This window comes from Myodes glareolus, chromosome 19, assembly GCF_982192425.1.
Source record: "Myodes glareolus chromosome 19, mMyoGla1.1, whole genome shotgun sequence".
NCBI classification, from domain to species: domain Eukaryota; kingdom Metazoa; phylum Chordata; class Mammalia; order Rodentia; family Cricetidae; genus Myodes; species Myodes glareolus.
The window spans coordinates 1,533,188-1,560,252 of record NC_142044.1 but is presented as its reverse complement, the minus strand read 5'-3'; the positions used below and the strand labels follow the sequence as shown (position 1 = coordinate 1,560,252).

General features: G+C 44.6%; 2 protein-coding genes and 2 non-coding genes across 7 annotated transcripts in view; 3 read left to right on the top strand and 1 right to left on the bottom strand.

The window, feature by feature from the left end:
- The first annotated feature begins 3,809 nt into the window (after positions 1 to 3,809).
- Rpl30 (ribosomal protein L30) lies at positions 3,810 to 6,388 on the top strand. The gene is made up of 5 exons (XM_048457319.3): positions 3,810 to 3,833; positions 3,941 to 3,993; positions 4,207 to 4,352; positions 5,500 to 5,630; positions 6,296 to 6,388. The coding sequence occupies exons 2-5, from the start codon at positions 3,973 to 3,975 to the stop codon at positions 6,343 to 6,345; spliced, it is 348 nt and encodes a 115-aa protein (XP_048313276.1). The 5' UTR covers positions 3,810 to 3,833; positions 3,941 to 3,972; the 3' UTR covers positions 6,346 to 6,388.
- LOC125415283 (small nucleolar RNA SNORA72) lies at positions 5,940 to 6,069 on the top strand. Its single transcript, XR_007236599.1, has one exon. It is a non-coding gene; the product is annotated as a small nucleolar RNA SNORA72 (small nucleolar RNA).
- A 2,332-nt stretch (positions 6,389 to 8,720) lies between the features above and the next one.
- LOC125415286 (small nucleolar RNA SNORA28) lies at positions 8,721 to 8,846 on the top strand. Its single transcript, XR_007236602.1, has one exon. It is a non-coding gene; the product is annotated as a small nucleolar RNA SNORA28 (small nucleolar RNA).
- Positions 8,847 to 11,629: 2,783 nt separating this feature from the next.
- Matn2 (matrilin 2) overlaps positions 11,630 to 27,065 on the bottom strand; it is a 127,224-nt gene continuing 111,788 nt past the window's right edge. For 2 of the 4 annotated variants that reach the window (XM_085679128.2, XM_048457188.3), the window contains 9 exons: positions 24,330 to 24,452; positions 22,887 to 23,009; positions 20,116 to 20,238; positions 17,878 to 18,291; positions 15,357 to 15,509; positions 14,261 to 14,332; positions 13,876 to 13,950; positions 13,452 to 13,550; positions 11,630 to 12,130 (listed from right to left, as the gene is read on the bottom strand). In XM_085679128.2, the coding sequence (XP_085535254.2) occupies positions 12,075 to 12,130; positions 13,452 to 13,550; positions 13,876 to 13,950; positions 14,261 to 14,332; positions 15,357 to 15,509; positions 17,878 to 18,291; positions 20,116 to 20,238; positions 22,887 to 23,009; positions 24,330 to 24,452 (1,238 nt within the window). In that variant the 3' untranslated portion in view covers positions 11,630 to 12,074. Of the gene's footprint in view, positions 12,131 to 13,451; positions 13,551 to 13,875; positions 14,008 to 14,260; positions 14,333 to 15,356; positions 15,510 to 17,877; positions 18,292 to 20,115; positions 20,239 to 22,886; positions 23,010 to 24,329; positions 24,453 to 27,065 lie in introns of all 4 variants that reach the window. The other 2 variants (XM_085679127.2, XM_048457187.3) reach the window with 1 other exon arrangement.

The following is a 27,065-nucleotide window of genomic DNA, read 5'->3' as shown; positions in this document are numbered from 1 at the left end:
GGTGGTGCACGCCTTTCATCCTAGCACTCTGGAAGCAGAGGCAGGTGGATCTCTTTGAGCTCAAGGCCAGCCTGATCTTTCCTCTCACGAAAATTATTTGAAAGCCAACTCTGCTTGCCACTGTCCATCCTTCCGGTTTTGCTTCCACTCTGGTTTTCAAGGCTTCATTTGTGCCTGCCTCCAAATTTCAGTTACTATTTCAGACTTCAACTTTCAATCCTAATTTGTTTTTGACACATGGTCTGAAGTAGTCCAGGCTAACCTTGAATTTGCTATGCACACAAGGATAGTCTTGAACTCCTAACTCTCTTGTCTTTACCTCCTGATGGTTAAAATCACAGGTATGGGAGACCACATTTGGTTTTACTTAATCTTTGAAAAGTTAATCACTTTCTTTCTAGTGTTATCCTCTATTAAAAAAAAAGATTAATATGGTCTATGACATTTTCATGACCCTAAGTTAAGGTTTGTTAAGAGTATGTTCACATTTGTGAACAGCCATTATGTTCTTTTTTAAAAAAATCATTTATTTATTTATTTATCATGTATACAATATTCTGTCTGTATGTCTGCCTGCAGGCCAGAAGAGGGCATCAGATCTTATTTCAGATGGTTGTGAGCCACCATGTGGTTGCTGGGAATTGAACTCAGGACCTTTGTAAGAGCAGGCAGTGCTCTTAACCGCTGAGCCATCTCTCCAGCCCGCCATTATGTTCTTAATCTAACTATCCTACCTTTTTTTTTTTTTTTTTTTTTTTTTTGGCAAGGTCTCAGGAGGCCTTTGAACTTGCTATGTAACGGAAGGTGACCTAAAGCTAGAGCTTCTGATCTGGGTCTCTCCCCCTCCCAAGCGCTGGGATTACACAGTATGCATCAGCACACCCAGCTTGAGGTGGTACTGGGGATCGAATCCAGGACTTTGTGTATGATCAGCAAACACTCTACCAATCGAGATACAGCCTAAGTACTTCTGAAAGCACCTTGAAGGACCAGCAATACAAAGGACCTGGTACCTGGTCTCATTTGGGATGAGTACATGATGTCCATAACAATTTCTTCACATAGCAGTTACACCTTACACCGTGTCTTAGTATGACTTAGTTTTGAGTGTGGTCCATTGGACCCAAGTACCTACCAAGAATATCTGAGCATGGGGAAAGGTGTATGTATTCATACATACGTGAATGTCTAATGTGAACAGGAGGACAAGAACATTCCCAAACTGTGCCTGAAGAGAACTGTAATGCAAAGTGCTTTTTCTTTACAGACTGGGCAGATTATATTTAGAAATATATATGTATATATTTCTTTTTTTAATTAATTAATTTATTTATTAAAAATTTCCCCCTTCTCTCCGCCTCCCTTTTCCCTTCCCTGCCCCTCTAGTCCTAAGAGCAGTCAGGTTTCCCTGCCCCGTGGGAAGTTCAAGGTCCTCTCCCCTCCATCCAGGTCTATAAAGGTGAGCATCCAAACAAACCAGGCTCCCTCAAAGTCAGTCCACGCAGTAGAATCGAAACCCAGTGCCATTGTCCTTGGCTTCTCAGTCACCCTTCATTGCCAGCCACATTCAGAGTGTCCAGTTTGATCACAGGCTCCATCACTCCCAGTCCAGCTGGCCTTGGTGAGCTCCGCAAAGTGCTCTTAAGCAGACATTCCACTTCATAATAGCATGACAACCATAAACCAAAGAGGTCAGCAAAGAAAAGCACAGATTTAAAAGTCCCCCGTTCCCCCATCCCCCTTCTGAGCCCCCCCCCCCAGTATTTTAACCAGCAATGTCACAACTCTTATCTAGGCTTATGTCATTGAATTTCAGATGAGTGTTTGTTAGATTTAAAGTTCATTTAAAGATTAGTGTGTTGGGGGCTGGAGAGATGGCTCAGTGGTTAAGAGCGTTGCCTCATCTTACAAAGGTCCTGAGTTCAATTCCCAGCAACCACATGGTGGCTCACAACCATCTGTAATGAGGTCTGGTGCCCTCTTCTGGCCTGTAGGCATACACACAGACAGAATATTGTATACATAATAAATAAATAAATAAATATAAAAAAGATTAGTATGTTTACAGAATGAGGATAGTAGAAGGCAATTGTTTGAATTTGCATAACCTTACGTAATTTATTCCTAAATGTTAAAGCAAATAGTATGGTAATCTAACACTATTGTTTGGTCACATTCACATCAAAATGGGCCCCAAGAGTTGAGTAAGTTTAAATTGTAAAATTATCTAATCTACATACCTGATTCTGTTCCTAGTTTTGCAATACATCTGCTGTAAAAGTTTGAGAATAACAGGGTTACTATCTCACAGGGTGTGTGTGTGTGTGTGTGTGTGTGTGTGTGATGGTTAGGTAAGTTAGGTTACCATCTCACAGGGTGTGCGTGCGTGTGATGTTTAGGTTACTATCTCACAGGGTGTGTGCGTGTGATGGTTAGGTAAGTTAGGCTAGTTTCTTTTTTTTATTTAAGATCAATTTACAGAGATTGTTTGCCTCTCCTGGGATTAAAGGCATAGGCCACCATGACAACATGGCCCAGGGATAATTTTCAAATTATTTTAAATTATTTTTAAATTAATTATTTTAAATTATTTTTATTTAATTTTTAAATAATTTTTAAATTATTTTATCCATCCCAGGCAGAGGCAGACGGATGGATCTCTGTGAGATGGAGGTCAGCCCAAGCTGTTACACAGAGAAACCCCGTCTCGAAAAACAAAGAAATTATTAGGTGGAGGTTGTGTGTGTGTGTGTGTGTGTGTGTGTGTGTGTGTGTGTGTGTGTGGCATTCTTCCCTCTCCCAACCTCCAGGGCAAAGTATTTACAACTTATTTACTAACCCGATCTTCCTTTTTTGTGCTTATGTTTGCTAGGTAGAGGCCATGGGCCAATTTCTGGTGTGCTTCCCAGTAGCTGGCCAGCTAGTCTCAGATATCGGTCTATGTTCCGGAAACGAAATTACATGTACAAACACGCCAAGACATTTTTGGGGGATAGGGTGGAGGAGATTTAGGCAAAGAATTTAGGTCCTCACGTTTACCGGCCTAACACTCTCAGCAGCCCCGGGCTTGTTGGTACGAGTAAGTAGTAAAAAGCTTTCAATCTTTTTTTTCTCTTGAATATTTCACGTTTCATTTATACAACCGTCCAAGTTTCGCAACGAAAATGTTTTAAAAATAGTTTTATTATGGTTATTTCTTAACTTCTGTATACTAATGTGCGTCCAAGCGCAGATCAGCGAACAAACTTGGAGCAGGCTCTCTCCCCTTCCACACGTGGGTCTCGAACTCAGTCCATCCGCTTGGCGGGAAGTGCACTTACTCGGTGAGTCACCTCATCGAGTTTGGACTCATTGCCGTCCCCGTGCAAAGGTGTCTGGGGAAGCCTGCGGCGGGAGGACAGAGCTGCCTACGCTCGCGAAAGGCAGACACGGGGAGAGCTGCGTCCTGGTGTTCTCCCGGAGCCGCTGGGGCCAATGTCAGTCAGAGACAAACTCAGCAGCGGCCGGACTCAGGTCGCCGCCGCCTCGGCTGCCTTCGGAGTTCTATGCAACTCCCGCTCTCCGTGGTCTCAGCCCGCAGCATCGGAAGACAAACCGAGACCCTTACGCTGCACCCGCGGCCGGGCTATGTTGTACAGCGCACCCAGCCACCGATCTAACCCGGTCCCCATAGCAACCCACGGCGGCAGTCCGCTCTAGGAGAGGCCCTTCCGCTTGGGCTCGGCTTCTACTTCCGCTTCCGGTCCCAGCGTCCCTCGGCTCGCCTAGAAGAGCTTTGCATTGTGGGAGCTCCTTCCTTTCTCGCTCCCCGGCCATCTTGGCGGCTGGTCTTGGTGAGTGAGCTCTGCCGGGTGGAGGATTGGGGGGCGCGAGGAGCCCCGCTGCTTAGCGTTTTGCGCTCTTGATGCTAATCCTTTCTTCTGCCCTCTCTGCGTGCTAGGTTGGGGCCCGTCCCGCACCTAAGGCAGGAAGATGGTGGCCGCAAAGAAGACGGTGAGTGAAGATGCCGGGGCCCGGAAGCCGATTCACGTGGAGAGCCGGGCCTGGGCCGGGGCGGGTGGATGGGAGCCCCGTGGTCGTCCGCGTGCCGCCAGCGTGCAGAGAGGCTCACGGTGACTTAAAGGGTCCAGTTCCCGAAGTCTGGAACCGGGTTTGGTTTTGAGATGGCTACACCCGGTTTTCAAGTCTCCAATGTTTGCCTTGTAGAAAAAGTCTCTGGAGTCGATCAACTCTCGGCTCCAGCTTGTTATGAAAAGTGGGAAGTACGTGCTGGGATACAAACAGACTCTGAAGATGATCAGACAGGGCAAAGCGAAATTGGTGATCCTCGCCAACAACTGCCCCGCCTTGAGGTAATGGAGGGGACCGGAGCGTGTGGGACCAACTGTTGACTTCATTGTGGATGGCATCGGTGTGTGTGTTTGTGTGTGTGCGCGCTGTAAACGTGCCTTTGAAACGTGTGTGACAGGAGGAAGACAAACGATACACATTCAGAGAAGCACTGTCTTAGTTTACAGAAGTTCTGTCTGTTTTATGGATCTGAAGGTGTCATAAAATCACCCCTTTAGCAGTGCCCAGTTTTCTGAACATCTGTTTACTCTTGGTTCACCGAGTTTGGACCTGGTGAGAATTGTAAGACAGCTAAAGAAACGTGCCAACTAGAAGCCCCTGGATTTTCTGTGGCCCTTGCGCCCCTTCTGTCTTTTTTATGTAGGGCGTCTATACGTAGGGGCAGAATTTGGAGTATTTGGTCTAACTTTAAACTTTAGGTGTGTGAGGGATTTTTTTGGTTTGTTTCTATTTTTTAACTGATCCTTTATAGTAACAGTATAGACATTCGTTGTTAAACACGAGCTCAGACCCGGTACGGGATGGATGGGGTTCAGGTTCCAAGCTCCTTGTAGTACTGTTGATGGTCAGTGGAACTTTCACATTCTAACCGTCTGTGTCCACTGAGCTGGGACTGAAGCTGTTGGCTCTTTATCTCTATGTAGTCCTCGGGGTGCTAGTGGGTGATCCTACCCTCCATTCCAATTTGTTAGTTAAAATGGTACACAGTACCTGTTGTTGACTTGAGAAATGCATAAAGTTTTGGACACTGCCAAGTTTAACATTTTTTTTAAAGTTTATTTGTAATTGTGTGTGTGTGAGAAGAGTGAATTCCTGTGTCAGACCCCCTGGAGGTGGAGTTGTGAGTGCTGGGAACTGAACCTTGGGGCTTTGGTAAGGAGGGAATACCACCAGCTTTGTCTGAGCTGTTTATCCACATTGACTTTTGAATGTCTCTCATACCCTTTTCTGCTAACCTTTATAAGTACCTTACACATTTTAAACTTAAGTGAATAGCACATACTTGGAATTGAACACCACCCAAATCAAGCAGGTATTTACAAGCTTTACTTGGAAGTGATCGGTTACTGTTAAAAGCCTCATTAGTTTGTGGTAACAGTCTATCAGTATCTTGGTATGGCATTTTATTCTGCTTTTTTGTTCCCAAAGGAAATCTGAAATAGAATACTATGCCATGTTGGCTAAAACTGGTGTCCATCACTACAGTGGCAATAACATTGAGTTGGGCACAGCGTGTGGAAAATACTACAGAGTATGCACACTGGCCATCATTGACCCAGGTATGCTTTTTAAATAAATCATACAATATTTATACAAGACAGTGGCTTTGGTGCCTGAGTTCAGGCCAGTAGGATTTTAATATTGGAAGATGCCATAATTTTATTTTGCAGAGAATGCCAGTATATTGTAATTGGCTTTGCTGTAAATAAAAAACAATTTAACTTTAAGATTATGAATTTCATTTAATGAGGCACTTAATAGTTTTTTTAGAAGGTGGTAATAGGCAAAAAGTAATCTTCATGGCTTGGACATAAACAGTCTGCAAGTGCAGTCTTGTCTTTAGCTTAGGGTTAGTGCCTTGTAGAGCACTGCGAATCTTCTCGCTGTTCTGGTTCTGATAATCAGGACAGGCTAGATATTCGCTATAGTAAGACCATGCATGTGTCCCCAGACCTAGGTCTGTACCTAGGCCTGGTTTTCTAAATGCTGGTGACAAGACTGGTCTGATTGACTGGTCTGATTATGTGTGTTCTGTGTTTTCCTAGGATGGTTGAGATTCTAAGGTATTTTTGATTGATCTCAAGAGTGACAGCAACCACTGTAATAATTTGCAGATGGGGCTAATCTGTCTGCTTGACTTAAGAACACGTAGCCACTCTAGGGAAGTTCTGTGATTACCAGTTGCCATTACATGAATTGTAAAACTATTATTTTTATTTTTTAGGTGATTCTGACATTATTAGAAGCATGCCAGAACAGACTGGTGAAAAGTAAAAAGTTTTCCTTTAATAAAACTTTACCAGAGCTCCTTTTAAAAGCTGTGTCTGTTTGGGTTGTTTTCCTCCTAGCTTTTGGTTCTCTTACCTTGAAGGTAGGATTAGTCATTGAAACCAAATATCCAGTTTGCTGGGGTTTTTTTTCTTTTGCTAAAGTAGTACACTATCTGTGTAAAATGTGGAATCAGAAGTGGGTGTTTTTTTTTGTTTGTTTATTGTTTTTGAGACAGGGTTTCTCTGTTGCTTTGGAGCCTGTCCTGGAACTAGCTCTTCAGGCCGGCCTTGAACTCACAGAACCCACCTGCCTCTGCCTTCCAAGTGCTGGGATTAAAGGTGTGCGCCACCACAGCCCGCCCCAGAAGTGCTTCAAAGTTTGGATTTCCAGCGTTGAAATACATGCACTCTTATGTTCATTTAATACGGATCTAATCAGAAGGCCGTGTTTTGGGTACTTTCTGTGGGTGGGTGTGTTTCAACTTTGACAGGTGCTTTCTTTTATAACTACTTCTGTACCTAACCTTAAGTACCAAGGCACGACCTCTCACTTAAACCTAGAATTTGGTAATTCCAGCTAATTTAGCTAGGCAGCTTCCTCTGCATCCTCTGTGTCTTCTGAGAGACAGCATTGCAGGCTGGTCCCCCTGCACATCCACCCCTTTATGTGGGTGCTGGAGGTTTGCGCAGGAAGTGCTCTGCCATAGAGCTGGAAAGACAGGTTCCTGATTTTAGTCTCAGTGTTTATTGTGTATTTGGGTATGTTTGAGAGGCATTGGTATAGCAAGACTTGTGATTGACAAAGCTGAGTAGCACAGGGAGAAGTGCTGTTTGAGGTGCTAAACGTCTAGAGTATAAGGGTCTTCAAAGCTTACGTGGAAAGGAGTCTCGGACAACCCGAGTGAGCCTGGGTCCTCAGCTGATGAAGTGTCAGGTTATCCAGGTGGGTGGGTATTCAGCTCTACATCTCAGTCTGGTACAGGTGCCCTGTGTAATCTACGCTTTTGAAGGAAGCTTTAGGAGTATCAGAAAGGCTTCCCCTTTAATGCTCTCCTTCCATCCAGCCAGGTTTTTTGTGATTGAAGAATGAGACATAGGAGCTAAAGATGCTTTCTGTGTATTGTCCAGAGTCAGTGGACTGGCCTTAATAGTACATAGCTGGGTGTGTCTCCCACTGTGACAGGTGAGGTGTGACTGTTTTTAGAGGTTAACCTAAGGTGGGTGAGTGACGTTAGCTTCATTATTATGTGTCTCCATTTGGGAGCAGCAATAACTGCAGGGAAACCAACCAGTCTCTCATTCTGCTTCTGTCTTGTTGTGCCCCCAGTTGTTCCCATCCCCACCCCAGCCTTTTTTTTTTTTTTTAGATTTATTATGTACACAGTGTTCAGCCTCCATATTTGCCTGCAGGCCAGAAGAGGGCACTCATTCTCATTACAGATGGTTGTGAGCCACCATGTGGTTGCTGGGAATTGAACTCAGGACCTCTGGAAGAACAGTCTTAACCTCTGAGCCATCTCTCCAACCCCCTTGGGTGTTTTGTTTTGGAGGCAGGGTTTCTCTGTAAAACAGTCCTGACTGTCGTGGAACTCACAGTGATCCTCCTGCCTCTGCCTCTCGAGTGTGTGATTTCACACTAGGATGTTTCCAGGTTGGGGTACTGGCTGAGTTGGACTTTAAGTGTTCTAAATTCTTGGTGGTGTGCTCAAAATCAGGTATTAGATCTTTTATGCACATTGGTTAGGCCTGCCTTTTAGAACTATTTCCATGGTTCAGAGTGTTTCAGTTTAATTCTTTAATGAATGGTAAACTGGAGAATCCCAAAGCACAGATTCTTAGGTACTATCTTGTGGGGTTTGTATGTAGTTAGTGACGTGGGTACAGGCATTTAGAATATTTCTTTAATGTGTGGTTTCTAGGGCTTTGAAGGTAGCGATCATATGGTATAAGATTTGGCTTTTAATTTATACATACTTTTTATCTAGTCGTTGTGTCTGCAAGAAGGGTTAAAGATGAGGAAAGTTTAAAATCAGCTGATAGGAAACACCGTGGGTGTGTTTGTGGGATTGCTGTAAAGTGCCATTGTGCTGTGGCTGCTGGGAAAGCCCAAATCAGAGTTGTGAGGGACTGCAGGGAATGCTTGCCCAGTGGACTTCTGTTAGGAGTGGAGACAAATGCCAAAGAAGTTGATGTTGAGGGGCCTGGAGAGATGGCTCAGCAGTTAAGAGCATTGCCTGCTCTTCCAAAGGTCTTGAGTTCAATTCCCAGCAACCACATGGTGGCTCAAAACCATCTGTAATGGGGGTCTGGTGCCCTCTTCTGGCCTGCAGGCATACATGTATACATAATAAAGTTGATGTTGAATATGTTAAAATTTGCAAGCAACACTCTGTGGCAGATGAACAATACTGTCTGACACAATTTGAGCTTGCTATAGCAAGAAAGTCTAACCTATTCCGGTGTTCTCTTCCTTGTGAGACAAGCCGTTATATAGGCTCAAACAATATTTAAAAAACAAAAAATTGCAATTATGGAATTGGGACAATAGAAACCATGACGAAGAAACCACATTTTAGGTCATGACTGGAGCTAGCTGTATAACATGGAAAGAAGATAGTCAAGTTTCATGGGAAGATTTTCTCTGGTTCATCTTTGGAACTTTGCTGTGCTTTTTCCAATGGTGACAGAAGGTTTTCTGCCCCCATCCTGGACTTGTATTGATTGGAAGACAAGTCCAGTCGAAGCTAGGTGCTGTCTAGGTCGTTAAAAATGAGGGGCTCCCCCTCCCAGTTTTTTGTTTTCCGAAGACAGGGTTTCTCCATAGCTTTGGAGCCTGTCCTGGAACTCGCTCTTGTAGACCAGGCTCACAGAATCTGCCTGCCTCTGCCCCCCAATATCTAGTACATTTACTACTTAATTTGCTGTCTCCCATCTGGTTCAGAGGACGAATTCTGTCTTCATCTACTCAGAATAAGCTTCATCTAGTGAGGCACTGACTGCTGAAGAATACAGATATCACAGGTGATACTGAGCATTTATAACACTGGTGAAGGGGGGCTTGCAACCCTCTCCTACAATCTGGTCACCTGCATACGTGGCATTCGCTTACACATGTTCCTAGGAATTGTTTTTAGATTTATGAGTATGAGTGCTTGGCTTGCAGTTCTGTCTGTGCTGCACGCATTCCTGGAGGCCAGTAGAGGGCATCGACTTTCTGGAACGACTTAATGAATGGCTGTGAGCTGCCACGTGGGTGCTGGAGAACTGAACCTGAATCATCAGTAAGAACAAGTGCTCTCGATTGCTGGGCCGTTGCTAGGACAAAGACTTATTTACTTGATCTGTATGAGTGTTTTGCCCACATGCATTTAAATGCACCATGTGCATGCCAAGGGGCCAAGGGGTTGGTGCTGGCTCCTCTGGAACTGCAGTTAGAGATGGTTGGGACTCATGTGATTGCTCAAAACTGAGTCTGGGTCTTCTGCAAGAACACCAAGTGCACTTAACCATCAAGCCATCTCTAGCCTTGCTTTAAAAAAATGTATACGAGAAATGCGTTGCTGGATGGCCATAGCATTTGCTTTTACTCCCAGCTCTTGCGAGGCAGAGGCAGACGTTCCAGGACAGCCAAAGCTATAAAGGGGAACCCTGCCTCAAAAAAACAACAGATAATGCTTTGAGGTTTGCTAGATGTAAATGTACCCAATTCTCTGACAACCCAGCAAGGCAGTTCTGTGAACCTGGTTTTACAGATGAATACAGGCTTACAGAATCAGCAGTGAAATGGAATACAAAATGCTTAACCAGTTACCAGTGCAGCTGGCAAGCGCAATACTGACAACACTTATGTACACAATAACAAAGCTAAGTATCTTGGATTAAGCTACATAACTTAGACATTCATTAAAACTTATAAACAACTTGTAAACAAGCACCGCACATTGAAAAGAACAAGTTAATTTTTAAAGAAGACGTCCATGTGTCTTTAACTATGCATGCCCAATGGGTCCCTTGTAGCTGGAGTTAGTTACAGCTGCCTGACTTGGGAGCTGGGAATCCAGTCCCTGGTCTGTAAAACATGATGGCTTGGCTGTAGGCCTTTGTTTCTCATGAAGCTTTTCTGTGTTGTGTGTGGTTGTGCCACTAGAGGGAGCTTGAATAAAGTCCAGGCAGTATGGGCATGGCTTCTCCCTCAATCTCTTGTCATGAAAATGTTTATTCTGAGTTAGAACATTTACACCTGGGAAGATTCTTCAGACAAGATGGAGGCCTAGGAGATCATTGCACTCAGCTGCCCTGTGGGAGGACATTTGATGAGAACAAAGTATAAGACTCATCTAAAGTATTGTGGAAAAACAAATGTAGCATTGATGGGAAGGATGTTATTTTATCTGTGTCTTCCTAAAGCTGTTACTTGATGTGGTCTGCACATACATATATATCTCCTTGAGTGGCTAATTGTGTCCATAGAAATTATTGAAATGCTAGACTTTGTCTTTGGATTTTTTTTTTTTTTCCTGACAGGATCTCTATGTAGATCAGGCTGGCTTTGAACTCACAAAGGCATACCTGCCTCTGTCTCCCAGATTGTCATTGGCTTTTAAAACTGATTTGAGGGCTGGGATGTGACTCAGTTACAGAGTGGTTTCCTCACATGTATGATCCTTAGCACCACATAAATCAGGTGTGGTGGCACTTGTCTGTAATCCCAGCACTCAGGTGAGGCTTGAGGACAGCCTGGGATACATGAGATACTATTTAACAACAACAACAAAATTAGTTTTGGGTTTCACTATGGCTTGGTAGGAATTTGGGGATCTCTGTAAACGAATAGCATTTCTGTGGTACGGACTACCCTGTGACTCGGTTCTGATGTTTAGGCTGTTTCTCATTTGTCGCTTTTGTCTCTCTTTGTAAAAAGCCATTTGGTTTGAACCAAATGGTATGGCAACTGCTATCATTACAGGTCTTTTTTTCCAGAGCCTGCAGTGCACACTCCCTAGCAGTTTGTAAGAACCTGTATTTCTGCATTGGTACCCACCAAAGTCAGACAGTGGTCGTACCAAGCTCATGAGAAAAAAAAAAATCTTACTTAAACTTGTTTTATTTTGGGAGGGGGATAATGGATTTTGTTGTCATGTATGCATATTTTATATTTAAAGTTCCAGTAAGACTGGGCTTGGTGCCACATGCCTGTATTGCAGTGCAATGAACAGGAGAATTGAGAGTTACAGCCTCAGCAAATTTGAGACCCCATCTCATATTTAAACTAGGAATTTTACTCAACATTTTCTGGAGTGGTGAATTTTAATATTGTATAAAAATTCAACTTATTGCAGAACATAGGTCCCATGACTTAGGCATATGTCCATATACATCAAGGTAAATTCCAGTACAAAAACATTAGCAATTTGTGGGGTCAGTTTTCTGCAGAATTGTCAAATGAGATTTCAGTGCTAAGGCAGGAAGACAGAAGCAAATTGTACCCACAGCAGATCACAGAACACGGCACAGCCCATTTATTCTCAGGGTAAACTCATTTTAGGCTTCAGAAGGACCCCTCCCCCCTTAGTGTCTCCATTTTTCTCTTTGTAGAGCAGTCCAGTGTCTTCTGTACTGGTTGTGATTTGCTTTACAGCTTAGAGATTTAACTATGGTGTGAGCTTTGAGGCGCCACCGCTTTTTTTGAAATCCTTTTTATGATGTATAAACACATGAAAGCATTTCTAGTCTTCATCTGTATCGTAGGCGGTTTTCCAGGGCTTCCATTCTTTGAGTCATTTCTTCTAGTAAATCTCATTAAGGAAGAGGAACCTGGATGCCTGTTTTAACTTCCAATCAAGTACAGCTTGAAATGATTACTAAAAGTTATTTTTTTAAAAAAAAACTTTGGGTTTAAAAGCAAACTCATACTTTAAAACTCTTATACATTTATAACAATATATTTTAAAAATTCATGATGAGCTCATTTTCAAAACATCAAAGCCAGATATTTCAGTGTGAATTTGGGGTTTCCTTAAGATTTTCCAAAAATGTTTTCTAACTACACCCATGTTGCTTATAATTTGCCATAGTGCTACTCTGGGAGCCAGAACTGACTTGGGAGATGTAAAGAGGAGAAAAATGAAAGGATCGTGCCTTACAGCGTAAAGGGAAGTCAGCAGAGAGGTGTGGGGATGGGGCTCATTGATGGCCTTGAATGCTCTTTCACGAGTTTCTTAGCCTTCCTGAGGGGTAGAAAGGGACAAGAAGAAACTGTAGAGTTAAAGTATTTAAGCCCCGTAATTCCTATTTGCTCCCATGGCAGAGTGACAGCCCAATTTTATCTGTGTTATTTACTGTTTAGGAAGACTTAATTCCACACAGAGGACCAATCCCTCTTTCCCCTCCTTACAGGGAGAATTGTTGTGTGTTGTTCTTAGTAAGCCTGTTGGCACAGGGTAGTTCAGAATTAAACTATTTCTCTATGGATTAGTTGATGCTCCCTGAGATCCGTATCAGCCAGCTTTAGTAAGCTTACTGTAATTTTAAGTTCGGAGTAGCTGGCAGTGAGTTCAGTGTGTAAAAGCACCAATCACTCTGTCATCTCGGTGCATTCCTGTCTAAATGAGTCACTGGACTTTGTTCCCTTGGTAGAATTTTTCATCTCTTAAGAGTGCTGATATAAGGGATCTCGGCTGCCAAAAAGAAAAGGGAAACACCCAGTTCTTCCAAATCTGCACATACATGCAGCTTCTGTATGGTTAGGTTAGGGTTGAAGGTTTAGAGATTAAACTAAACCTCTTCATTCTACAACACACTTTGCCTAGACCTGCATCTCTGTGGCACTTCATTCCTAAACTAGAGTTAAGTGCCTCCCCACTTACACTTTATATACTGCCTGATGCCCTTAATGCTACTCTCCCTGTCCTAACCAGCAGATGACAGCTTGACCGTGGCCACTAAGCTTGGCTTGACTTCAACCCTCAACACTGATGAGGCTGCCTTTTATAGAAAGGGCCTTTCCTGGTTCAGTGTTGCTGGCTTTGCTGACAAAACCCACACAGTTATCTGTAAAGTTTTGCTACTATTCTTTGCATTGCATACTGAGCATGTATTGGAAAAGGATATAGCGCTGGGTTAGTTTTCTTACTTCTTCATTTGCAAGGTTCTGGAACATTATAAGGTTTTCACATTTGCATTGGTCCTGGCTTTCTTCCAAAGGACTTCCTGAGAAAGCAGATGGAAAGAGTTCACCTCTGTCTTTCATACCCTTCCCAGACACAAATAATGGTACTGAGTCAGTACACAGGAAACCATAATGAAAGAAAATGCTCAGCCTTTTCCATGCATCCAGACCCAGGGAAGTCGATACTGGGGAAGGGCTGCGTTGGCTTCAGACACTGAAAGGAGCTTTCGCGGTACACTGCTTCTTTTAGTTTAGTTTTTACTTATTTACTTAATTTCCTCCTTTTTTCCCCCCCTACTTTAAGTCTGTTGGCAAGCTGAAAGGCTGCTGCAATTTATCTGGTAGTGATATTTCACTTGGAATTACCTGAAGACTTTGTTGAGTGGGAAAGTTTTTGTGTAGATCGTGAAAGATTGTCTTCAAACAGATATCTATGCTGCACTGCAAAATTAGAACAGGAAAGTAGGTCTCGGATATTTATGGTGATTGGCTCAGATTCTGTAAGGAGAGAAAACCGAATTCACACCTGCTTCATGCTCTTGTGGTTTAAAGCAGGCACCAGCTGGTGCAAGGCATCGGGTTTTCCTCGGTAGAGAGCCTTGCTTTGAAACATACTGTGACATAAGCTGTCAGATAGGTGGTAGCCACCAAATACGGCATCAAGGACAGTAAATCCTCCCCTTAGCTGGCATTTAAATCTAAGAAGCATCTGCTCCAGTGAAGGTGGATCATACGGCCTGTGGAGGCTCACCTGTTGGCTGGTGGACCTGCTTTGGTGGTTCCCCTGCTGGGGAGTCCTGTCTTCCATCAGAGTCTTCTAGAGCTGGGAGGAAAGAGATGGCCAAAAGGAGTGATGGTTTCACACATGCTCTTTAGAATGCTGCTAGGACCCAGGTCTTTTGGTGTTACTTGGTAACACCAAAGATTCTGTCATTTATGACCATGGTAGATGCATATAAATTGCATCTAAAGAATGCTCCCCTCCCCATGCCATGTCAAGGAAGGAAGGCAGGACAAGTTTCCAAAGATACTTGAGTAATCCCTGCAGCCCTACCTGCGACATTTCCATGGGAATGGAAGAGCCAAAACATGCTCCCCGCTTTGGGATCTGGAAGGCTTGCCCCCTGCATCTCCTCTTCACCCCAGGGTAGAAATAAAGCACCATGGGCTGCATTTTAAGTGTGTCTGAACCCAGGATGTGAATAAAAGGGGAACTGGGCAGAATTCCTATGTGTAAGCATAACTGGATTAATAAGTGAACTGGAGAAACTACATAAAAATGTCTGGTATCTAGAGGATAGGTGTATTCTATAAATAGAAGTCCCTGCAGAAAGATATCTAACAGTGAGCTTGCAAGGATAGACATCCCTATCCACAAATACTCTGAAATAGTACTTCTGGTTTCTTTAATGGTGCCTTCTTGCTTAAATGATCCCTTCTCTAGGTTTGGTGAGGATTAAACATGGCATGTTAAGACATTTGGCACAGAGTTGGTACTGAAGACATGGTAGCTATCACCTTTGCCTTCACCTCTCCTACATTTTTCTCCGGCTGAAGTGTCTCCAGTATCACCTGTCTAGTCAGCAGGGTGGTATTTTCTGAGGATTTCTGCTGCCCTGTGGCCAAGGCCCACCCTCACCACACTCTACAGTACCTTCACAGCTGAGGGGTTCCTGCTGCCCTGTGGCTGAGGCCTACCCTCACCACACTCTACAGTACCTTCACATCTGAGGGTTCCTGCTGCCCTGTGGCTGAGGCCTACCCTTGCCACGCTCTACAGTACCTTCACATCTGAGGGTTCTTGCTTCCCTGTGGCTAAGGTCTACCCTCGCCACGCTCTACAGTACCTTCACAGATGCCTTGCTTCAGCTTTTCACTGATCTCGCCCATAGTGCTGAAGTCCTCTGTATAGAAGAGATGCTTGTCCGTGGGTTCAGAGGCAATCTCCTGTAGTTCTTCCTCAATGGCTTTTCCTACCCCAACAGCATACATAGTGATACCTAGGCAACAGGAATTAGGATAAGATACAATTGCATTCCCAGGGTCTGGACATCGTGCTCTGCTCAAAGCCAGTGAGATGCTAAGTGATGTGATTTGAAGCATCAATATCAACACCTCTATATTTTTCAGCATTTTTAATAATTTAATTTATTATATATATGGTGTTCTGCCTGCAGGCCAGAAGAGGGCACCAAGTCTCATTACAGATGGCAGTGAGCCACCATGTGGTTTCTGGGAATTGAACTCAGGACCTTTGGAAGAATAAGCAAAGCTCTTAACCACTGAGCCATCTCTCCAGCCCGTTTTTCAGCATTTTTATCTCTGACCTATGAACAAAAGATAGAGATGTGGCATCTAGAAGAGTTGATTAGCTCTGGAGAGGGTAAGGTAACAAGTGTGCAGCTTTCTCTTGTTGCCTTCTGGATAGTAGGAAAAGTGTCTCACAGCTTACTAAAATGAGAGGTTTTCTGGGAAAATTCTAAGCAGGTCAAATTAAGACCTTATTAAAAAACAGGGTCTTATCATATAGCTAAGGCTGGGCTGGAACTGGTAGTTCCCCTACCTCAGCCTTCTGAGTGCATGGAAGGGTTCTTCCTCAAGAAAAGGAGAAGAATCTTAAGTGTTTTGGGGTCCAGTGGAGCTGCCTTCTGCCCATTTCTCTTAGGGGGTGAGGACTACCGTCTTGAGCAGACATGGGAAGCTACAGAGGGGAGTTTGTGGACCATTGGAAATCCCAGTCAGGAAAAAGAAGAAACTCAAAACATCTACCTTGGATTTCAAAAGGGATATGGGGTTGCTATGAAACCTTTTCTAAACCAAGCTGGTCTTTAGACTCCATTCCCTTGTTTGAAAGTTAAATGAGTGTTGGACTTCCAACAGTTTTCAGCATTGGTGTCTTATTCTGGCTAAGCCACTAGACTGTAGGTTTGAGAGAGCATTTTAGAATGGCCCTTAAAGCCAGTGGGCGAGGGGAAACTGTTTTGAATCTGTATGAATAGCTGAGGTCGGCATATCTGCCTAGGAGCCAGCAACCTGCACATGGCTTCGTACAAAAGGGGAGCGACTAGTTTACGACCATATCGCCATACCCAGAGAGACTAGTTTAAGATGATATCGCCATACCCAGAGAGACTGATTTTATTAAGAGGATGTTGGATAAACCTGGCGGACTCAAGAACTAAATACCTGCTCCTACCAGCCTTTGGGTGATTTGCAGGAGTTCGAGTGTGGGGGTGTAAGGTGGGCTGGTTTCAGTGGGTCTAATAAGAGACTAGTCTGTTCTTCCCTAGTACTTTTTAAGAACAGACAGTCTAGCAGAGTCAGGCATAGGCTCCAGCAAGCTAGTCCTGAGTGACCAGTTTTACAAACCATTCCAATGACCTAGGGATGGCCACTTCTCTTGGGCAACGAAGAATTAGGCAGCAGTGAGATAAGGAATGTCGATATAATGGACTCTTTCATAGGGACTGGATGGGAATCGTCAGCCTTTCCGATAGAGGATGGAGTTTGCCTACTATAAGCCAACTGTACTACACTCCTGTCTTTGCAGGCTGGGTGAGTGTCTGTCAAACATCTACGCATCTGGCCCATCTAGGCATGAGGTCTAGAGACTCTTGGGTGAGGTGGTGGACCTTCCCTTATCCTCTTAGGGCACCTGATAAAGCATCCTGCCTTCAGTGCTAAGGAGTTTGGGCTTACAAGCAGACTGTTTTGTAACCTCGAGTTTTCTCGTCTCACCCGAGGAAATATGCATTATCGTGAATTGGCTCTAACATCCATCTTGGCTTTTGGCCTCCCAGCAGTCAAGAGCCACACTCTTCTGTCTAAAGACTTCACAACTTCAGAGTGTTTGCTTGAAGTCGTGGTCAAAAATATATTCATGTGGTGGCTTGTGCTTGTAGTCTGAGCGCTAGGAATGCTGAGGCAGGAGGACTGCTATAAATTTGAAGCCATCCTGTGCTACGTTTCAGGTCAGCCTGGGCTAGAAAGATCCTGGTTTGAAAAAAAAAGTGTATTTGTGTCAGTAAAGTTGCCACCAGAAATCCATTTAAAAAAAAATCTTCAGGTGACTCTGTAGGGGATATACCAGACTGCTGGACCAGCTGCTTATTGTAGTTAAATAGCACGGGCTGAGATGTGTGAGGTCACACACTGAGCACCAAATCCTATTACTCAGGCTGGAACATTTTATTGAGTGTCCCCAGGGTCCCATTATAGCCTCTAGATGGCAGTCTAGTCAAGGTGAATTTTTAATGACAGTTGCCAAACTGACTTCCTGTACTCAAACACTCAAACCCCAAAGGCCAGCTATGAATCTAAAAGACCAGAACTTTGGGCAATATAAACCGCAACCCCACCCCGTATTACCATTGGCCTTGGCTTTGCTGGCCCACTCGGAGACGTCGTCCTGAGCTCGTCCATCGGTGAACACAATGGCTACTCTGGGCACCCGTGTAGAGAGGGGCCTGGCCCCTTCTACTTGGGTAAAACTTCTTTCAAACATGTGTTTCAGGGCCAGCCCAGTCATAGAGCCTTTGCCCATGTATTTCATGTGGACCACAGCTTTCTTCATGTCCTTGGCTGAGCTGAAGTCCCTCAGGGTAAACTCCGTGCGGACCTGTGTGGAATACTGCAGCAGCCCCACCCGCGCCGCTTTGGGGGAAACTGACAGGGAATCTATAATCCCAGCCACAAAATGCTTCACGATCTCAAAATTGTCTTCTCCGAGACTCTTGGACCCATCAATGACAAAGACTAGGTCAATTGGGCCCTCAGTGCATCCTAGAGGGACAGAAGAAGAGGTGGCAAGGTTAAAATGTTAGAGATCAGGTACATACAAAAGTATGAAAAAGCATGCTTCAGCAGGAGGCATAGCTGAGTCCGGAGATCTGTCTCTGCTCGTTAGCACACAGGACAGAGGAGAAGGGGATCTCACAAGCTACACAGGATCCACATATTGTAAAGGAAACCGCACGGTGATCACTGGTAGCCAAGCCTTGGAGAGACTGCATACAGCATGGTAAAGAATAGAGCAAGGTTCTCAACCTTGCTAATGCTAAGACCCTTTAATACAGTTCCTCATGTTGTGGCGACCTCCACCCATAAAGTTATTTTTGTTGCTATTTCATAACTGTAATTTTACCACTGTTATGAATTGTAACGTAAATATCTGTGTTTTCCAATGGTCTTAGGCAACCCAAGTGGAAGAATCAATTGACTCCTAAAGGGGTTGCTACCTACAGGTTGAGAACCACTAGACTAGACTATCCCAAGGCAGTTCTTTTTGCTTTGTTGTGGGAGGCAGATAGATAAACACAATATTGATATACAGTATTTTGACTGACAGTTGAGATGATTAATTTTTCCTCAGCCATTACTTCTCCCAAGAAGCTTCCACAGTAACCCAGCTTCTGTCAGTTGTTCTCTGAATAAATACCCCAGCACATTAGTTTATTCAATCACAATCAAGTTTCTGAGTATTTGCTTTGTGAAAGGCAGTGGACGCAGCAGGATTATGATAATGACTAACACAAAATATCTGATACCATGTTGGTTAAGTCCAATGTGTGCTAAACTATATCCATGTGGGAAGATAATTATTTAACAATGGGTCTTTCTCCCCTAGTCTAGATTGTCCTTCAGTAGATACTATGTGTCATTTATTTTTGTAGCCATACTGTTTGGCACACAATAAATACTCAATACATTATTACTGACAGAATAAAAGAACAGAGTGGTATCTATTAGGTAGTACAATTTAAGTACCCTATTGACCTACTAAGGCTTAAAAATGTATGATTACTGAATTCTTTACCCAAACTAAGGCTTTTAGGGCACCTTTGATGGTTGACAGTAAAAAGTGAAAATGATTTATGCAAATACATAGGCAATTTGGATGCCAATAGACTTTGTTCTGTAGGGCTGCATAAGAGAATTGTAACAATCCTAAATGAATGATCTCATTTCAAACAATCTACGGTATGTTATTATAATATTCTCTTTTATATATCAAGCAGCTGTCTAATCTTTCAAAGAGAAGCACAATAATAAAGCAAGTAAAGACATACATATGCAAAAATACTTCTGTGCCCAGAATATGCTAATGGGAGTATGCACGTGTGTGTGTGTGTGTGTGTGTGTGTGTGTGTGTGTGTGTGTGTGTGTGAGCATTGGGGTTGGCTTCTTTATTTCATTAAGAGCTTGTCCTAATTAATCAATCTATTGATTCTTTAGCTATGGGAGGGAAATCAGGAAAGATTCAGGTGTCATGTATGTAGCTCTCCAGCAGATGTCATGGGTATTGGGGGAGTCATGTATGTAGCTCTCCAGCAGATGTCACGGGTATTGGGGGAGTCATGTATGTAGCTCTCCAGCAGATGTCATGGGTATTGGGGGTGTCATGTATGTGGCTCTCCAGCAGATGCTTATGGAACAGCGTCAGCCATTGTGATTCACTAACACAAATCAAAGGTGTCCTGGCTGCTGTTGCTGAGCTTGGCCCTGCCTTCTCTCAGTGTACACATCTATGTTTATGGGAGAAGCAGGGCTAAGGGAGCTATTGCTCCACAACCAAATGGGAGCAGAGAGCCAGTTCAGGTCACTCACTCTTGCAGCGCTTCCCATCCTCAGCCAGGACAAAGCCCTCTGAGCACCGGCATGTATAGAAATCTCCGTTGTTCACACATATGTGCTCACAGCCGTGGTGGGTCGACTTGCAGACATCCTTCCCTGGGGAAAATGTGGTGAGGTGAGCAACCCATTATTATAGAGATCAGTTAGTGTGAACAGTCATGACATGAGAGATGAAGGAAGTCATCTATTTTATAGAATCCAATTTTGCTAAAACGACCGTCATTGCAGTCCATGCCAGGCAAAGATCAAGAGCACCTCCTCTTAGAAGTTTTGCTCCTCCTGGCCTTGGATTTGTTGCTTAATTTTGAATGACTAGATAGGCTTTCGCTTCCGGTTTTGTAGTAGTGATCCCAAACACCCCATGTCGGTTAGGTAATTTGAACTCCTTGAAGTAGTTATGACCCTTTAACCCTCACAACACTCCGGAGACACGGCTAGGTAAACACAGGGAATAAAGGAAGCAGGGGATGTCATGCGTCTGACTGAGTTGTGCAAGGCTGTCCAGCCAGACGATGGCCCAGTTGAGGCACACTTCCTCCTGATTGTATGACACCCCAGGGTTTCGTCTACCCTTTAAAAGAAGAAACCTTACACGAAATTGGGATCTGTAGCTATGGATACCTCTAGGAAGTGGGAAATAGTGAGAGTTAATTGAGGGCTCAGATTGCAAAGCTAGAAAGAGTGCCTTTTACACAACTGTTCAATGTATTGACCAAAACATATGCTGACTGAATAGGAAAATACGACTCAGGCAGACCGTGGACAGTCTCCGTGAAAGAAGCAGGGCAGTCTGCGGCTAGAAGCCCCGACAGTGCAGTGAGTCTGGGAGTCAGGCCCCACCCACAGCCCTCTGTCAATCACAGAGCCTCTCACTAGACACAAGTCATGCCCCTGGAGAAGAGTGCCTGATGAGTTATCCTGCCCAGCTTTGCTGATAGCTGGAATGTCCCATGGTCTCAAGGGGGAAAACCGCCCACAAAGCCACCTCAAAGACAAGTGAACTTACTTAATTTAACTAAAAAAGGACACCACAGCATTGTCAAAAACAAGTAGATATTATCAGCCCCCAACCCTTAAAGAGGACAGCCTTCTCTGCCTGTATTCCAATCCCAGCCTCATTGGGCTGCTCTTGGGTGGTGCAGTGGCTAATTCTATGTAAACTTTGGCTGGGCTATGTGTAGCATGAGGGGGCCTGCTGGTTGGGGTTTCTGTCCCACCCGGTACCCCACAACCGGCAAACCCCAAAGAAAATCACACACAGGGCTCCATAAAGTTATAAACTGATTGGCCCATTAGGTCAGGCTACTTACTAGCTCTTATAACTTATGTTACCCCATTATCCTTATCTACATTAGCCACATGGCCCAGTACCTTTTCCAGCGGGGCAGCTTACATCTTTCCTCTCCGGTGGTCTGGGCAGAACTGGCGAGGGAGCTTCCTGCTTTCCAGAATACTCCCAGTCTCTTTGCTCCACCTCTACTTCCTGTCTGGCTTTCCCGCCTATACTGCCTGCCTGGCCAATCAGCGTTTTATAAAATATGATTGACAGAATACAGACAATTCTCCCACACCAGCTATGGTGCCTGCTGTTTTGTAAAACACAGGTCTAGACATTGCTGCAAAAGTACTTATGTGTGACGTTAACATTTAAATCTATAGATTCTGAGTAACGCAGACTATGCTTTGTAGTGTGTGGGGGCCTCATCCAATCCGTTGAAGGGCCTAAGGGTAAAAGGCTAAGATTCCCAGAGGAAGGGAAGCTGCTCTTCACCTGTAACATCAGTTCTGGATTCCAGCCTCCCTTACAGACATCATCCTCATTAGCCCTCACAATCCCATGAGCCAATTTCTTAAAGTCAGGTTTTTCCTCTCTCTTCCTTCAGCCACAACATGTACATACATGGCCCTCCAGAACATAAACACTATAATCTGTTTTTTTTTCTGGAGAATCCTAACATGGGTCTGTGTGTGTGTGTGTGTGTGTGTGTGTGTGTGTGTGTGTGTGTGAGAGAGAGAGAGAGAGAGAGAGAGAGAGAGAGAGAGAATGCACACTTGCACATGTATGTGTGCTTGTGGCAGTCAAAGGTCAGTGTCTCCTTCAGTTACTATCCAGTTAATTTTTTGAGACAAAGGCTCTTACTGATCCTGGAGCTGACCAATTCAACTAGATTGATTGCCAGCAAGCGCCTGGGCCCCTCCCCTCTTCCCCTCCTAGCACTGAGGTGGCAGGTGTGCTCCACCACGCTCGCTTTTACTTAGGTCCTGGGGATTGAACTCAGGTCCTCATGCTTCCACAGCAAGCACTTTGCCAACTGAGCTATCTCTGAAGTCCCTCCTAACACTAAAAAATCCACAGAGCCTCCCTCCAGCCCACTCCTACCTTCATCTTACGTATACGGTCTGCCAAGAAGAAAAAGCACTGAAATTATCTTTTTGGTCCTGGTAGTCAATTGGTACCAATGATTCTAGTTCTGCCCACCGATTTGCTAGGCACCTCACTAGGCCCATGCATCCATCCAACCACCATGCAGAAGGCCAAGAGCTGAGAGAAAACAGCATAGAACCTGACAACTCGGGACTACCGCCGAGACATTCCTGACTTGACCCCTTGGAAACATTTGCAGAGCACCCGAAGTTGGGGGCTGAGTTTGTGATGGTTAAGAACTCTCCAAAGGGAGGCTGTGGAGGATTAAGCTGCAGCCAGAGTCCCACAGGCAGACACGTTCTCCACCCTAGCTACTTACTTCTACAGTGCTTCCCATCCTCAGCCAGCCTGAACCCTTCCAGACACTTGCAGATGTACGACTCGCCACTGCTTACACAAAGATGCTCACAGCCATGGTCTACAGCCTGGCAGACGTCTTTCCCTGAGGAGAGCACAGCGATTAGAACAACCACATCAGCATAAAGGCTACATGCATTGCCCCTGGACGATCCGTCCATCGCGACCTCTGGACTCCAGTGCTGCCTGAGTAGGAAGGTGAAACTGGGGATGAAGCGTGGTGGCTCTAGGTTGGGCTAAATCTTCAGACTTTCTTAGTCTTCCGTGTCGGGATGCGGTTCAGACTCAGCTGTGTGCAGACATAGCCGACAAGTGGAGATGCTATCGGATGGTTATGTAGGAGAAAGCCTCAGTGTAGCTCAACAACACTGAAATCTACTCTTGCCTTTGTCCCTGGCGTAATCTATGATTTAGGGGGAGGGGAATCACATAACATCTTGGAATCTTAGCTTTCCTGTCTGCAAATAAGAGTAATGATTCCAGGTGCTCATCTTTTCTTCAGAGCTGTTTGGGAAGAGTTTCGAGAAACCTGAGAAAAAGAGGACTGGCAGAGATGAGAACCGTTTGCCCAGATTTGCACACTCCTCTTTGATTGCTATTATTAGGGTATCGGGCACGTAACCCAGAGCCTTGTGTGTGCTTGGCAGGTGCTTGACCACTAAGCTACACCCCCAGTTCATTTATTTATTTATTTTAAAATTTTATTTATGGGTCTGTGTATGGGTATGTGCACATGAGTACAGTTGCTTGCAGAAGCCAGGAGAGGGCATCAGAGTCCCTGGAGCTGGAGTTACAGGGGCCTGTAAGCTGCCTGATATGGGTGTGAGGAACTGAATTCAGGTCCTCGGGAAGGGAAGCGAGTATTCTTCATCACTAAGCCATCTTTCTATCCTTCCATTTTTATTTTATTATTTTTTTTTATTTTGAGACAGTGTCTCACTAAACTTAGTGAGACTAGTATGGCCTACAGCCCAGGAAGTCTGTGAATTTGCCATGTTCCTGCTTCAGCCTTTTAAGTAGTCAGGCTTATAGGGGTATACCAGCAGGCCTGCTGTAGTATGTTGCTGTTATTGAGAGAGGGTCTCACTATGTAGAGCTGGCCTAGAACTTACTATGTAGACCAGACTGAGCTTGAATCCACAAATGTCACCAATATCTCTCTGCCTTATGGCAATCAAAGCATATAACACCATACCTGGGTTCAAGGGTTATCATTTACCAAAGCATACGGTTATATACAGCTCCTTTGTTTTCACACAGCAACCCTCTTCAGTCCTAGGATCCCACCCGGACACCACATGACTTTTGATTGTGTGGTATTGACAGCTAAGAATAATTGTCTCACACCCAAGCTGACATGGTGGATCTCAGGCACGGTCATCTGAGCTAGCTCTATCAAACTTACTTCTGCAAGTCTTTCCGTCGTCACGGAGGATGTATCCCTCGAAACACTGACACGCGAATGAGTCTTCGCTGCTTACACATGAATGTTCACAGCCGTGGTTCCCCAAAGCACACGAGTCCAATTCTGATTATAATTACAGAAGCAGAAGAAAATTATTCATAGATTAGTGACCTATTCATTCATAAAAGACATTGTGAATGTCTTAAGTTAAAACAGCGTTTCTTCCCACACCGTTTATTTCAGATTAGAAAGTATCTGTGAGCAAAAATTATTAGTATTATTATTACTACTACTATTTATTTATCTTTTTGGTTTTCCAAGACAGGGTCTCTCTATGAAACAGTCCTGGCTGTCCTGGAACTCACTCTGTAGACCAGGCTGACTTTGAACTGATAGAGATCTGCCTTCCTCTGCCTTAATATATACAAAGCACTTGTACGAGGTAAAACAACCCGTTCTACAGGAAAAGTTTCTACAGGAAAACAGAAGAAGTTTCCAAAAGGAGATGTAAATATCCATGACTGAGAGAAGACATTGAATGCCAACTTTTCTGTGGATCTACAAATGCATGCAGAACACTTAGCCGAGTCATTCATTTATTCAAAGGCAGCAGAGTTCTTTTTTTTTATTATTTTGAGACAGGATATCCATATGTATCTCAAGCCGGCCTTGAACTTGAACTTATGATCTTTTGCTTTAGCTTCCTGAGTGCTAGGGTAAGCTTCAACACACCTAGATAGTCAGAAAATTTGTTTTAACTTCTGTGGGTCAGGCATTGTTTTAGCTACTAAGGAGAGAACAGCCAGTAAAAAAAGAATGGTTTTGCTTCCATGGAACTTTGCATTTGGCCGTGGGCATCAGGAGCACACGAGGATGTGGAGGGTGTGGAAGACAACAGACAAGCCTTCTTAGCAGGGATGAAAGTACCCTGGAGAAACGGGGGACAAGAGGGACAGATAGTGGCTGCTGGGTTGGGGTTTGACATCCTACACAGTATCAGACAAGGGCAGAGCCCTGGAGGTGGAGAGGAGGTGAGTGCATGGGCAAGAAAGAATGGCTGTACACTGCAGATGCAAGAACATGCTCATCAGGTAGCAGGAGAGGCAAGGAACCCAACATGGTAGGAGTGGGCAGGACACAGCATAGACAAGCAGGGCATGTCTGAGGGAGAAGGGCAGTCACAGGATGCTTCGAGCAGTAGGATCCCCAAGTCTGGCTGTGTTTTGAAGTACAGAATGGTGTGAGGGTAGAGAAGGAATACAGAGGGATGGATTCAGCCTACTGCCACGGTCCTGCTGGCCCAGAACACTGGCGATGACGTGGTTGGACTGGCTATGTTTTGAAGGTAGAACCTATAAGATTTGCTGGTGCACTGATTTTAGATCACAGATCTTCTAGTTGCCTTTCCCTCCCCCTTCCAGAAACAGGCCACCCCTCCCTGAAGCCTGACTCCCTGGTAGTTTTCTCCTTCCCTCTTACAGCTGTGAGAAAGCCCGGCCACCCTGATTCCTAGACCACAGGCAACCCTGGAACGCTAACTACTCTTGTCGGTGCCAGGCCCAAGCAGATCACATGGTATGGAGGCAGGCCATTTCCACTGTCCTCTAAGAATACCCTTTGTTCTTCAGAGTGGAGGGCTCTCTCCTCAGCTTCTCCACCCTCCCATGTCCTGGCCTGATCACAGCTGCCCGTGATCTCTCCTGATGAAGTTCATCTAAAAGGGTAATTTTGTGTCAACTTCTGTTCTTTTCAACAATGAAATGAAATGACTACCTTCATATGGCCAGGACGGGAGAGTCCAGGACAACCTGGAAGTCACTGAGCTACTGAAGGACATCATTGCTGTTTATACAGCTGGGTGACTTCTGGGAACTAGAGGGTTTGTGCCCTTGTGGAAACAAGGCTGACGGTTCAAAGCTTGAAACTGAGGACCAGGGCACTGACATTTGGTGACAGCCATACAGTTAACTGAAAGCTAACCCAGCCCTTTAGAAAATGAACAGGATTTCAACAGAGGGCATGCCCCAAAGTGTCTAAAGGCACATGGCAGCAGTGATGCTCGGGAAGAACCCACCTACACTATTTTTTGTTGTTGTTGAGCATTATTGCAGCATTCTCAGAGAAGGGGGAGTCCCGAGAGCTACCCTGTAGGCTAGTTAAGTGTTATCCTTATCAGCCAGCAGGAGAAACTACGGCTGAGAAAGACTGATTACAACTTGCCAAGACTACTTGCTAGTCAGTGGAAGAACCAGATGAAAGATGTTATTTTTCGGTAATGAAGCCCGTGACTTTCCCCAACAACACCCAGCACTACCATCTGCTAAGCTTTCAGACATGGGGGGAGTCTTGCATTTCTTTGGGCAGGAACACTGCCCAAAGCTTTGAACAATGGGGAAATGATGTTAGCTGGAATTTTAACTGCAGAGGAGACTCTAAGCAGTTGGGCACTCCGGTTTGCTCTAAGCGTGACTTTCTCCTCTGGGCACATTCTGGACTCATTACTCAGGCAGAACATTTCCCTGTGGCTGGACTAGTTCCTCGCATAGTTAGAAGTACCACTAAGTGATCCATAGCTCCAACAGCTCCCCCTCCTTCCCCATGAATTTATAAGAATACTCCAATTTCCAAGGTTAAAAAACAGCAGAAGCTCTCTCAGGATACTCTTGCCAAGCCCCGATCCAGAGCGAACCCTCTGAGCACATTCTTCTGTCTGGGACTCTCAACCCAGCCCTGCTC